Source organism: Strongylocentrotus purpuratus, unplaced genomic scaffold (genome assembly GCF_000002235.5).
Source record: "Strongylocentrotus purpuratus isolate Spur 01 unplaced genomic scaffold, Spur_5.0 spur5_scaffold_16, whole genome shotgun sequence".
Taxonomy (NCBI): Eukaryota; Metazoa; Echinodermata; class Echinoidea; order Camarodonta; family Strongylocentrotidae; genus Strongylocentrotus; species Strongylocentrotus purpuratus.
Genome location: NW_022145601.1, coordinates 19,709,074 through 19,722,888, shown reverse-complemented (window position 1 = coordinate 19,722,888; position 13,815 = coordinate 19,709,074). Strand labels below are relative to the sequence as shown.

At 39.0% G+C, this 13,815-nt stretch overlaps 1 protein-coding gene across 1 annotated transcript; it reads left to right on the top strand.

Moving 5' to 3' along the window:
• Positions 1-185: 185 nt before the first annotated feature.
• Positions 186-6,253, top strand: LOC590850 (protein-S-isoprenylcysteine O-methyltransferase). Its single transcript, XM_790437.5, has 4 exons — positions 186-508; positions 2,169-2,427; positions 3,024-3,244; positions 3,784-6,253. Exons 1-4 carry the CDS (start codon positions 290-292, stop codon positions 3,958-3,960), a joined length of 876 nt encoding a protein of 291 aa, XP_795530.4. The 5' UTR covers positions 186-289; the 3' UTR covers positions 3,961-6,253.
• Positions 6,254-13,815: the final 7,562 nt, after the last annotated feature.

Genomic DNA, 13,815 nt, shown 5'->3' with positions numbered 1-13,815 from the left:
CCCACCCCCCCCCCCCCCCCCCCCCCCCCCCCCCCCCCCCCCCCCCCCCCCCCCCCCCCCCCCCCCCCCCCCCCCCACAATATGATCCTCATGGGGAACTTGAGAAATGTTTTCCATCATGTTAATCATGGTTAGCCCCGGTTTTCTATCGGTTACTTATAACTCGAGAGTACAGACCTATATATTATGCATTCATTCATTAATTCATTCGGGATCATTCAAAAAGGAGCTGAGGGTATCCTATACCTACCGAAAGATCGAACCATCAAGAACAAAAAAGGGGGAAAAGATGGCTGCGCTTAGGGTTCCGTCAGAAGCTACGTTTAGCCTTCGCTGGTTTATCCAGGGAAACTGCATATCTGTCTTATATTTCATGTTGAGAAGTTATCCAACCATCAGTCCATTTGTTGAAATATTTTCACAGCGATATCTTGAATCTATCGTCGTATATGCACTTATCAACTTCTTATATTGCTGGATCTTTTACAAGACGTATTTCACCCGGCAGGTAATGCATTGTCCCATGTGCTGCAAAATATGTTTGTCAATTGCCTCGTATCCGTTTTGTATTGTTCAAGTTGTGTGGAAAACATGATGGGGGCTCTATGTCTGCGCAACCAACATTTTACGTGAAATAGAGGAGCATATGCTGCCAATGCTTGATCTCATCTCAATCCTAATAGTAATATTCTAGAATTAGAAAGTTACTGTGCCAAACTCGCATCAAAATTTGTAGATCAATCAAGATTTGAACGATGTAATTTTCACACAATAAGGCAGTGGTGTAATTATGACATTGCAGTTCTTCTATAGTCTATCTAGACCTAGGTCTATGCTAGTATCAAAAGCATTTTCAGCAACTTAAAGATAAACTCCAGTTCTGGTAAAAAAAAAAAAGAGAATTAATTCTCACAGAATCAAACAAAACTTACATTGAATGTTCAAGATTACAAATAAATGACATGTGCCAAACAATTTTGGAAGAAAATTTATACCATGTATACTGTATACCGACAAAAATGGGAGGAGTCTATCTCTCCGGGAGAATGTCAGGTCCCCGGAAAAACAGTCTATTGTCTAACGTGTTATCGGAAATGAACACCTGTACATCTTAAAGGTAATACAAAGTTTTGGGAAATTTTGAAAAATGGGTGGATAGTGATTCTTTACAATTTTAATATATTTGGATGCCCCTGTGGATGTATTAAAAACACCAGAAATTTTAGCCCCTAAAACACTTCTGCTTTCGAGAAAAATTGAATATAAAGGAGCACGGGTAAATTTTGATAAATTTCAAATAGCTCCTACGGCCGTACAATGGTAGCTGCGACCATGAAAATATCAGAGTATGTCACTATGAACATGACTGACAATGAGAGCGGACAAAATATACAGTTCCTCAGGTAGACAAAGGAACATCCCTTCACAGCTATTATGTAAAAAGGTGAATATGCATGTGACACCTGTTCTACACATTTTTACATAATAGCAGTGAAGGGATGTTCCTTTGTCTACCTGAGGAACTGTATATTTTGTCCGCTCTCATTGTCAGTCATTTTCATAGTGTGTAGTTGTGGTATATAATTTCCGAACGAGAATAGCTAATCAGTCAATTTTAGTCAATAAACATTGTTTTATAGCTTAATTAATATCTTGACCTTGAGAGGGAGCTATTCAACATTAAGTGTTTATTATTTACAATTTCATAACTTTAGAGTCGATTTCGACCGCGACAACAATCACTGAATATTGTAGGATCGTATATGCTTCCAATATGTTCATTTGAACCAAATTCATGACCCCATACCAAAACTTTGTATTACCTTTAATGCAGGAATTCATTCCAACGTGCTTATCAAATGCAAGAATTCAAAACCAGGGGTTGTTTACCCGTTCCCGGCATACTATTGGAAACATAATTAATACTATTTAACTTTTAGGTGTTTACCAGGTCAAACTAATAACCGTACAATCAATCGACCCGACCCGGCTCTTCTATGGCTCTAGCGCCCCTTTAGGTCAATGTGTTGCCCAAATCAGCGTACCACTACAATAAAGAGCTTCCATTTCATTTTTTGAGAGGGGGTGTTTCCAAAACTGGTCTTTACCTTTAAAGAAACTCCATCTTATCACGTCTTGCTCCTCTCTCTCACTATGTCATCCACCAGGTCGCATTCCAGGGTTGCCTTTTGGGAGTCTTATCCGGGACAGGTCTCATCATTGGCTTCTCGTCCAACACGTTCCATCCGTTTGGCTGGTACCTCGTCATACTCAGTTTCTTCCATTTCTCAGAGTTCTTTAGCACCTGCATCTACAACTACGAGAGCCTCTCGCTCGATTCCTACCTCCTGAACCACAGCATAGCGTACCATGTGGCGGCCTTCGCTAGTTGGCTGGAGTTCTTCATCGAGCTCTATTTCTTCCCAGGTAAGATTAGGTGTTGAGGCTTGTTCGGATAGTCCTCAGTAACCGTAGCGAATTTCTTTTTGAAAAACGACGATGTGAAATCTTTTGTCAAAAATTAACCCCTTCAGTGTCATGTGCTTCATTTTTGGTGTATTTATTTAAGCAATCGCTCATCAAATATTGAAGCCTGAATAGTAATACTATATGGGTCTTATTTAAAACACGATAGCCAGTTAGCCACATCAGGGCCCCGTTGCATAAGACTTCACATTGATGGTAACTTTGCCATCAGTATAAGTACCATGGCAACATGCATCATTCATTCAACATCAAATTTAAATCAAGGTTTCCATGGAAGTTACCATCAATGGTAAGTTTATGCAACAGGGCCATGTATTGGTACTGCTCTACCTGCAGGCTCCGAATACTTATCACCCAGCATTGTCAGGTACCCATTTTATACCTGGAAAAGGACAAAGAGGGAAAAAGGACACCTTAATCAAGGATGTAACCACTGAGCAAGAATCGAACCCAGGACCCCTTGTACGAGAGTCCCAAGAGCCTTCACCAACATACCACAGTGCTCCCGCTGATATCATATTCTCTCTCTCTGTTAGGATTAAAATCACTATGGTACATCAGTTTTCTTGGCATCCTGCTGTGTGCGGGCGGAGGAGAGTTCCTGCGGAAGTCCGCCATGCTGACCGCTGGCCGGAGTTTCAATCACTACATCCAGACCACCAAAGCCGATGACCATGAGCTAGTCACTCGCGGGGTCTATTCCTTGTCCAGGCATCCCTCCTATGTGGGCTGGTTCTACTGGAGCATTGGAACACAGGTTTGTTTTTATATACGTATCAACATGCATTTGTTTAATTGTAATAGCGCCTTCTCTCCTGCAACTTTCCTAATGAATAATTATTGGTATTGTATTATCAGTTAAAATTTGCTTTAATGTCATCATTTATTATATATTGTATACACAATAACAAAACTTGTTATATCTTATATGTAATATTGCTGAAATGTTATTTGATTTGTATGTTGCAGAAGAAAATAAAGTTAATTAATTTTTTTATATAATTATTCTTTTATTTTTTTTATTACATTTATGCACTAATTTATGTGTTTGTTTATTATTCATTTGTTTGTTCAATACTTTTTACAACATAGTGGGAACAAAAAAGTTTTGAAAAATATATTCACAATTTTTCCAGAATGCTAGTAAGATTACTTCTGTCTTCTATGTATTTTTTTGATAAAATACAAATATTTGAATTTTGACCAAAATAATTTTATATCACATTGATTTCTTTTTTGATTTCTTCCTCTGAAAGATTATTAATTTAGTGTATGGTGCCTTTTTTTCCTCTGCAGTTGATATTATGCAATCCAGTCTGTTGTCTTGGGTATAGCGTTACGTCCTGGCGCTTCTTCAACGAGCGGGTCGAGGATGAGGAGATCACGCTCATAGCTTTCTTCGGCCAGCGGTACGTCGACTACCAGAAGCGCGTCGGCACCATGCTACCTTTCATCCAAGGCTACAAGTTATGACCGTGGCGATGTCAAAGCTAGAAGAGCCGAGCCGCCGTGACCAAATAACGTGATGCCTGCAAATATCTACAGCATTGTACAGTATAATGTACGTATCCTTTCAGCATGATATCCGGCGATAAATCCGGTGGATCGCAATGAAAGCCCACATGTTCTTGTGAGCCTGGCAGAGGGGCATGACGACAAAATTATATGCTCTTAGTTTTGATTTCTGAAATAGTAATAATACGAGGTGTGGTGGTTCAGTAAGTTACCACACTGTAGATCACAAAGTTCAGTGTTTAATCCTCTGCCATGGCACCAATGTCCTCTGGCAAGAATTCAAATCTACATTCGCCACACTTGACCCAGGTTTAGGAAGTGGGTACTCTAAAGGATTTGTTCCTCGAATGCTTTAAGCGCTACATTTGTCAGGGCTAATGCTCGGGTAATAATATCCAAAGTCCTTTGGAAGCATGTTGAAACATTATACAGTGTTTCATAATTTGATATGAAATATACAAGAATGCAATATTATTGTTTGATAGTAAAGGACTAGTAAGAATCGTCGTTACGTTGGAATTCATTTTACTCAAAAGTTTATCGCTTTTGGTGCATTCATTCATGTTTCTCTGCCAGGCACACAAGAACCAAGTCCCACGGAGAGGACCTACACTTGTTGGTTCCCTAGTTGCTTACTTACAAGCTTATATTCTTTCTTAGCAGTCGGGTAAAACAACGTCAAACATTGTCAAACAAATTGTATGCTATGTATCCCTATTTGCCCAATTGGAGGTGTATTAAAGTGAAAGTTTACTTCATTTTATTCAATGGAGAAAAATGAGAGAACTAGATAAGTAAAAGCAAGAACAAAATATGATGAAAATTTCAAAACAAGTTTTATTCAATCAAACACAAATTGGCAATGCTATGAAGTATCTTGCTAGTTCCTCTCCCATTGGTTCTATACAGGAGATTTCATGAATTTCCATTTCCATGGCGAACATTATGTCTAAGTGTTGTTTATTTGCATGCATGAGCTTCCATTGTAAGATTGGTGCAGTTATAGTGTTATACTAAGATAAATCCTCTATTAACTACTAACTTGTTGTTCATAGCGTGTTTGATTATTAGGAGAAGGTTGACTTATGGTAACGAAGACAATAATTTGTAAACTTGCTCTTCTTTTTTTACCTATTTTGGAAGAATATTATAGCAGCATTAAGAATCTTCACTGACTTCTTATAGAAAATCTTATAAAATATAAATTGTTACTGCTCACCTACCGTTCACTTCATAACCTTGGCCCTTTGTATATCCTCTCTCCTTCATCCCTCTTTAACTACACTTGCAGCTGTCCATTCCTCCTCAATTTCCACAAAGGTTAAAGAACCTAGAAGAAAGAGTTGGGGTGACAGAGCTTTCCCTTGCTGCACCCCCACTCTGCAACTCCCTTCCCCACCCAATCTGAATCTCACCGAATCTAATACAAACATTTTCCAAAACCGTGATGGGGTTACTTGAGGTTTTGGATTTCTGTTTCTGGTATACCCAATGTGATGAAGGGTGATCAAATGGAATTGTAAGAAATGATGTAGCAAGCTGAGTTTTATTAACCTCATTTTGAAATTTATTTCTAGCGCGATCACAACTACTGTAAAGAAAATGACTCAAGGGCAATGTCAATACTATATTGTATGTCCCCTAGAAATCATGCTTGGATTATGTAATATGTCATTGAGTGATTTCAATTTGGGTGCTTAGGACTGATGTTAACACTAGCCCTAAACACCGAAATGGAAATCAGATGGTGTTAAGGCTTTGACCTCTGAATATTGTCAACTCACGGTAGCTAGTGTTATCTATTTTGCAAAATCACCGTCTGCTAAACCGACCTTTGTGGCTGGTGTTTATATCTTACATACAAATGTCCTATTCACTAACACTAGTCCCAGGGATTAAGCAAATGTTGATTTCCAGTTTGGTGTTAATGTTAAGCTATCGATATTGATATCTGTATCGGGCCCTTAATTTCATCAGCAAATTTTTAGCTTGATTTAAAAGCTTTTGACTGCTCTAAACACTAACACTAACACCCAACTTGAAATCACTTATTGTCATGATTGCACATTCCAAAAGGTGATGTTCAAGGCCATTAAAATTGCCTTGGGTTGATGTTTAGAAAGTAGTTGTGACCGTGTTTTCTATGATTAAAAAATGCATATTCCTTTTGTATATTTCCTTTGTATCATATGTTTGTAACAAAATGATTGTGCCTTTCCCATACATTTGTAAAGAGATTTTGACTTGTGAATAATTTTGTATTTTGTTCAAGTTATAAATTTTCATGTCAGAACCATTCTTGTGTATACATTTGGTAGGTTTTGAAAGCTGCAATTCATTTTAATTGTTAAAACCAGAAGGCATTTTCATAGATATGATGTGGAATTTAACAGCCATAAAGAGATGAGTGTTGCAAAACTATTTTGTAGTGGTCGTAGACAAGAATGGAATGATATTTTCTGCAGGTATTTCTGTGCAAAAGTTAAAATTGGGTTGTGTCCCAAATTATTTTTTGGCAACCGACAGAACATAGAATACCCCCCCCCCCCCCCCCGTACTTCTCAGATTTTAGTCTTCAGGTTGCTCCTGATACAATCACTACTGATCCTTGCCAAGAGTGGAGAAATTTCCCCTGCACCAAAGTGGCATCGTCGTACTTGAAAGCTGCATCTGCCTCTATTGACCCAAAGAGAAAAGTCTGCTATTCTATTTTTCACAGGAATGTGTTGAAAATAGTGCAGATCTTTGGAGCCTTCACTCCTGGACATTTGCCTTAGGGTTATATGCATATTATCAACATTGTCCCCATTTACCATGTATCCAAGATGTGTAGATTTATTGTGAGCATCCAGGGCGACTGGATCATTAACTAGTTCTTTTTCTTTCTTCATGTCTTGTTCAAGGGACTCTCTCCACTTATGTACTTTGCCGTTGTAATTGCTGCCAAAGGGTACCTGGTGTCTCAGACACAGAAAGACCCCTTGCTTGCAAGTGAACTATTGCCTTGCCCCCGCATCCTCCTCTCTTTACAGTCAAAGCCGTCATCAGCAAAGAACCTGCAGCCCCAATGATGCCTGGTCTCAAAGTTTTCTATGTTTTTAGTGCAGACGGTTTTGCAGTACCTGTAGCAATCTTCGGACAGATGGCAGCAGCCTTAAAACAGGACAGAAATGTTGGTGCCTGTTCCTCAAGTTCCCTCTCTTGATCATCATAAGACCCTTTCTGAAATTCATCAAAAAATAAAAATGAAAATGTAAACGAGGCAAACGGCAAGCGGTGTCCCGTGTGCATCTCGCCACCTTAGAGAGAATGCATGCCACGCCATGCCATTTAAGGCTTTACCCATTTGTGACAAAGGGTCCACATATGCGGTTTGGCCCAATAACTTTTGATGCAGACCCCTAAAAATTATACCAAGTACACGAGCAGAAAGAGGAAAAAATTCCACACATAATGTGCCCATTTTGATTGCATCAGTATGTTTTGTTTGATGCTAAATTATTTTTAAAGGAAAATGATCACTAAAATCCTCCTATTGACAATCCCATAGGAAAGAAATGAGCCTGCCGCATACTCCTGCGGCAGACTTGCCGCAGATCTGCAGCAGACCTGCCGCAGACAGTCATCTTTTTCACATGCAAATTAGTTTTGCCGCAGACTTGCCGCAGACTTGCCGCATACTCTTTGAGTATGATGAAGAGTCTGCGGCAGGTCTGCCGCAGACTTGCCGCATACTCTTTCAGTATGATGAAGAGTCTGCGGCAGGTCTGCCGCAGACTTGCTGCAGACCTGCCGCAGACTCTTCGTCATGAATATTCATATCTCATATAGACCTGCTGCAGACCTGCCGCATACTCTTTCAATATGATGAAGAGTCTGCGGCAGGTCTGCCGCAGACTTGCCGCATACTCTTTCAGTATGATGAAGAGTCTGCGGCAGGTCTGCCGCAGACTTGCCGCATACTCTTTCAGTATGATGAAGAGTCTGCGGCAGGTCTGCCGCAGACCTGCCGCAGACTCTTCGTCATGAATATTCATATCTCATATAGACCTGCTGCAGACCTGCTGCAGACCTGCCGCATACTCTTTCATATCCAGTACGTGGCAATAAAGTATACATGTAGAAGAACCAGTGATAAACTGATTGATACTTCATAATTGATATTGGCAATATCGATATTACCAATTAGGTAATACCAATATGTATGTCGATATTACCAATTAGGTATATTCTATTCTCAATTGTATTAACTTCATCACATTGATCATTTGAAGTGTATTCAAGAGTAACATTTAAAGTGACACAGGCTCGTACACATATATATACTAAATATGTATATTGTTTCTTGGTTAGTAATCATAGTTTCTTGGTTAGTAATCAATATATCTATTGCTTAAACGTGAATGTAACTGTAACATGATCAGACAAAATAATCTATTGGTTAATAATGGCAAAAGGAAAATAGAAATCACAAAAATGATGTGCATTGTCTTAATTTGCTTAACAAATCATGATAAATGTATTTTTCTGTCACACGTGTAAAGTAATAATGAATATGCATGAGATGATTGGTTTCAATTGGCCCTATTAGACTTTAATGGGATTTCCTGTGGCAGACCTGCCGCAGACTGTTCCTGTGGCGTACTGGTATGCGGCAAGTCTGGAGCAAAGTTTCGCCCTGCCGCAGATCTGCCGCAGACTGTTCCTGTGGCATACTAGTATGCGGCAAGTCTGGAGCAAAGTTTCATCCTGCCGCAGATCTGCCGCAGACTGTTCCTGTGGCATACTAGTATGCGGCAAGTCTGCAGCAAAATTTCATCCTGCCGCAGATCTGCCGCAGACTGTTCCTGTGGCATACTAGTATGCGGCAAGTCTGGAGCAAAGTTTCATCCTGCCGCAGATCTGCCGCAGACTGTTCCTGTGGCATACTAGTATGCGGCAAGTCTGCAGCAAAATTTCATCCTGCCGCAGATCTGCGGCAGACTGTTCCTGTGGCATACTAGTTTGCGGCAAGTCTGGAGCAAAGTTTCATCCTGCCGCAGATCTGCCGCAGACTGTTCCTGTGGCATACTAGTATGCGGCAAGTCTGCAGCAAAATTTCATCCTGCCGCAGATCTGCCGCAGATCTGCCGCAGACTGTTCCTGTGGCATACTAGTATGCGGCAAGTCTGCAGCAAAATTTCATCCTGCCGCAGATCTGCCGCAGACTGTTCCTGTGGCATACTGGTATGCGGCAAGTCTGCAGCAAAATTTCTTTCTGCCGCATACTTTGGCATACTCTTTGCCGCAGACTTTTAGTCTGCGGCAGGTCTGCGGCAGATCTGCGGCAGGTCTGCGGCAGGTCTGCGGCATACTTTTCACTTTCCTATGGGAATGCAATGGAGATTTCAAAATCACTGTTTTCCATGCAAATTGGCAAAAATTTTGCCCAGGTCCCTGGCTGAGTCAGTTCGAGAACTTAGGAAGTCAAAGGACAACGGCAAAGCCTGGTAAATTGCACTTTTCCTGAATCCAGTTGGCAAACCAACAACAACGTCCTCTTCTTTTTAATAGAACACATGAGATTGCAGAAGCCTTCAAAGAATTGCAGACATCTATTTTGAGCCTCTGTGCTGCATATTTCAAACTGTCAATAATGTTTTTGTTTCGTAATCTCTAATGAACGCCATTTTGTCGATGTCATATGATCATTTAATTTTCATGAGTTCATGACGTCATGGCCTCATCGCTCATTGGCCTATTTTCGTCAATGTATATGAATATTATGACCAATCATGCAAGGGCATAGTCATCCCTCTGAGCTTCTTTGATTCCAGCCATCAGGGCATGAAAAACTCTGTTGTGCACTGTGTGATGTACTTGTCTTTACCTCTCTTTCCGCTTTGATGCCACGACCATGGCAACATTTTTATCGTCTTCGAGTCCTGTATCAAGTGTTTGTAGAAACGTTTTCAGCATAGTTTCTTCATCATTATGACGCAAGGCGGCATTCTCTTCCTTAGAAGCAAACACAACCTTTTGTCGAAAGTTAACTTTTCGAGTGCTGTGTCAAGTGTTTGTAGGAATGTTCTCTGCATGGTGTCTTCATCATTATGACGCAAGGCGGCATTCTCTTCCTTAGAAGCAAACACAACCTTTTGTCGAAAGTTAACTCTTTGAGTCCTATGTTTAGTGTTTGTAGGAATGTTCTCTCACTTCTCTGCAGAGTGTCTTCATCATGACACATGGCAGCATTCTCCTCCTTAGAAGCGAACACCCCCTTTTGTTGAAAGTTAACTCTTCGAGTCCTGTGTTAAGTGTTTGTAGGAACATTCTCTGTTTCGTGTCTTCATCATAATGCAATGCAGCATTCTCCTCCTTAGAAGCAAACACTACCTTTTGTCGAAAGTTTGTCACTCTTAAATATGGCAAAGTCCTAGGGGCTTTCACGTCATCCTTGCATGCCGGAGGTCAACTTTTCGAGTCCTGTGTTAAGTGTTAGTAGAAATGTTCTCTGCATAATGTCTTCATCATAACGCAAGGCAGTATTCTCCTCACCATCACCAAAGAATTAGCATTTCATCATAAGATTTCCATTATTGCCTTCCGGGAAGTATGTCATTTATTATTTGCCACATTATTTTGACTTATTTTCTTGTTTATTTCTTGTATTCGAGCAGGGTTGTATCTACATACTGGCTAGCAATTCCTACACTCTGCTCAGCTGCTCAAAGTAGAATCCGTCTCGGCGTCTTCATCGCTTGAAGGCGTTTCCTTTCTGTAAGTCCGAAGAAGGAGTAAAGCTTCCAACTTGTCCTCCCACATTGATGCTTGTATTGCTGTTCCTGTTCTCTCTGCAAGGCACCATTCTCCTCCTTAGAAGCAAACACCACCTTTTGTTGAAAGTTTGTCACCCTCATATGGCAAAGTCCTGGGGACTTTCACATCATCCTTGCATGCCGGAGGTCAACTCCTCATACACAGTGATCCTGTCCCGTTCCTGATAGCGACACCTCATGATCCTGCACCATTTGGGTAGAGTCAAGTCCACTTTACTTTCAAGATACCCTTTTAGGGGCTTCCCCTGACTCACTCACCACCTCTTGTCCACTGAATTGAATTGAATTGAATTGAATTGAATTGAGGTAAGTTGAATAGAATAGAATAGAATTGCATTGAATTGAATTGAATTGAATTGATTTATTGTCCACTAAAATGGAAATTTGTTGCTCACTGGTACAGGTTTATTACAAACAATGTACACAACTATACAAATTATAAAACATAATAACAACATAACATCAATGGCGTTACATCTAACAATACGAGCGACGTCCCACACACAGGCACCTCACAATTCAAACGTAACTAGGGAACACGGAAATAGTCTGTACCAGATAAGCATGATAAGTACAATGTGATTGCTTACCTAGGAAATGGAGAAAAGCAAAACAATAGTACAATGTCTACACTGTAATATGTAGAGATGCCATCCTCGATCTGGCAAGTGAGAGGCTAGTAGCTCAGCTTATCCCCTTGTCCTGGGTTGCCCACCTGGACAAACATCTTGAATTCTTCCCTCCCAAGGGCCTGTATCGTTGCGGCTGTCCCTCTGCAGCAGTTGGTGGTTGCAGACGAGTCTCCAGGATATCGACTTGTACAAAAAAATAAGAGGTGGGGGGGGGGGGAGTATTCTACGTTCTGTCGTCTCCACGTATTTTTATCATTTTTGCACATTTATAGTCTACCTTTAACTTAACATTCTCTTTTCCATGAATTGGTTAACATGATATGAGGTTTTTCAGAACATGATTTTAAAAAAGAAAAATGGATTCACCACCGAAAAAATTAGGTAAAAAAAAAGGAAATATTTTAAATCATTATGCAAACAAAATTAGACTCGTTCATTTGTCCAGTATTTGGCTCCTCCTAATAGTTCCTTATGTTGACCTCAAGGTTATCTAGTAAATATTCTTCATTTAGACTTGAGTTTGCAGCCTTTGATTTTTTTTTCTTCTTAAACTTTCCTTTTTGCCGATAGTTTAAATTTTATATTATTATATATTTTGAGCTAATTAATTAATTTTGTTCCGTTTTGTTTTTACGTTTTTGGTATTGTACAATTGTGAAACCAATGCAAAAGGTATTGTATATTTATTTATTGTTTGCTTTTTATTGTTGACTTGAGTTTGTACAAAGAAATTTTATGTTAGTGGTAAAAATGCTCATTCCCATTTTTCCAGGGCATTTTGACTGACTTTCTTTTCAATTTGTTTATATTCCACCTTAAAGTCGCAAGCAATATAATGCTGCCATTTCCATTAGTATTATTAACATACCTCTTTAATTGTACCAATAGGAATCAGTTCAACTTGTCATATTTATGAATGTGTTTGATTTATGAATTTCTTTGCACTTGCAATATATTTTCTCTCTATTGAAAGCTTTGTTTTGCTTATTAGTTTTACATAGTGAATGATCACATTGGCATGTTATGTTTACTTTATTTTGCACCAATTTTCAATTTAAATAATTTGTTACATAGAAATGCACTTCACCAAATGATTTTATGTTCAGGGAGTGTCGTCTGGTTAGAAAGAAAACCTTTAATTACATTTTCTCATTTTCATTGAGATGTCATCCAAAAATGAGTGTTTGGACTGTTATCTTCTGAATGCAAAAGCCTCAAAAGCGTTATTGAACAGACATTTTTCCATATGTTGGTTGATTCATGGCTTATCTTGTGCAAGCATTTTTTTTATACAAATGGAATTATACAAATTTGCATCACTCAATGTTTGAATAATTATCCCAAAATTGCAGTATGTAAATTCAAGTAAATGTAGGATAAAACTGTTTGTCTGTCGATATGGAATTTCTTTTATTTTGTCCAACTGTCCACACACTACATGTATTAGGGAGGCACGATGGCAAATTAACAAGATGCAAAATATCTTAATTATGCAAAGGGAAAAAAGGTTTTGAATAGCCTGTAATCTAAGATTTCGTGCTGTCAAGAACATAAGTTTTGAGCAAGTCTTGAGAATGTATCTGTGACCCCTAAAACACATTAATTTCATATAAACTCATTGTAAATGTACATGTATGTGTATGCATGAAAAATTAATCATGGAAATGAAAAAATGAGGAGGCAGTAATATTAAATGTTGAGAGAAATTGTAATATTATGTATATGTATCTCTACTTTGTGCTGGAAAGAGTGTGAAAGAAGAAAGAGATAAAAGAAGCTGAGAAGGTAGATAGTGGGGTGAGAGAGATGGTATAGTAACAAGTCAACGCAAAGCGTAGCATCCCCTCGCAGGGTACAAATGGCCTATATACGTCAGAACAAGTTACCTCCATATTACTAGGCAAGGAAGTTAACCACATTTTCACATATATGATTACCGTAGGTGTTTTTGCATATTTAATGAGCTTTGACCTTTCACCTTTGACCTACATACTCAGAAATCGAACTTAGGCTGTACATGTATTTTGATACCATGTACTTTCATATTAAATTTCATTAAAATTTGTCAAACATTACTAAAGTTATCGATCGGAAACCAGATGTGTATTTTTTCGCATATTCAATGAGCTATGACCTTTGACCTACGTACGCCAAAATCAAACTTAGCCTGTATTTTGATATAATGTACCTTCATATCAAATTTCATTAAAATCTGTCAAACGGCGAGGGAATAGTAAAGGAAAGTGGAAGAAAGAGAAGATTAAGTTAAAAAGAAGGGAAATTATGTTTTTTTAATTTTTATATTTGTTTGTGGAAAATGATGTGTTAATGATGCCTGCTCTTGGTTTTCATAAGAAATACTT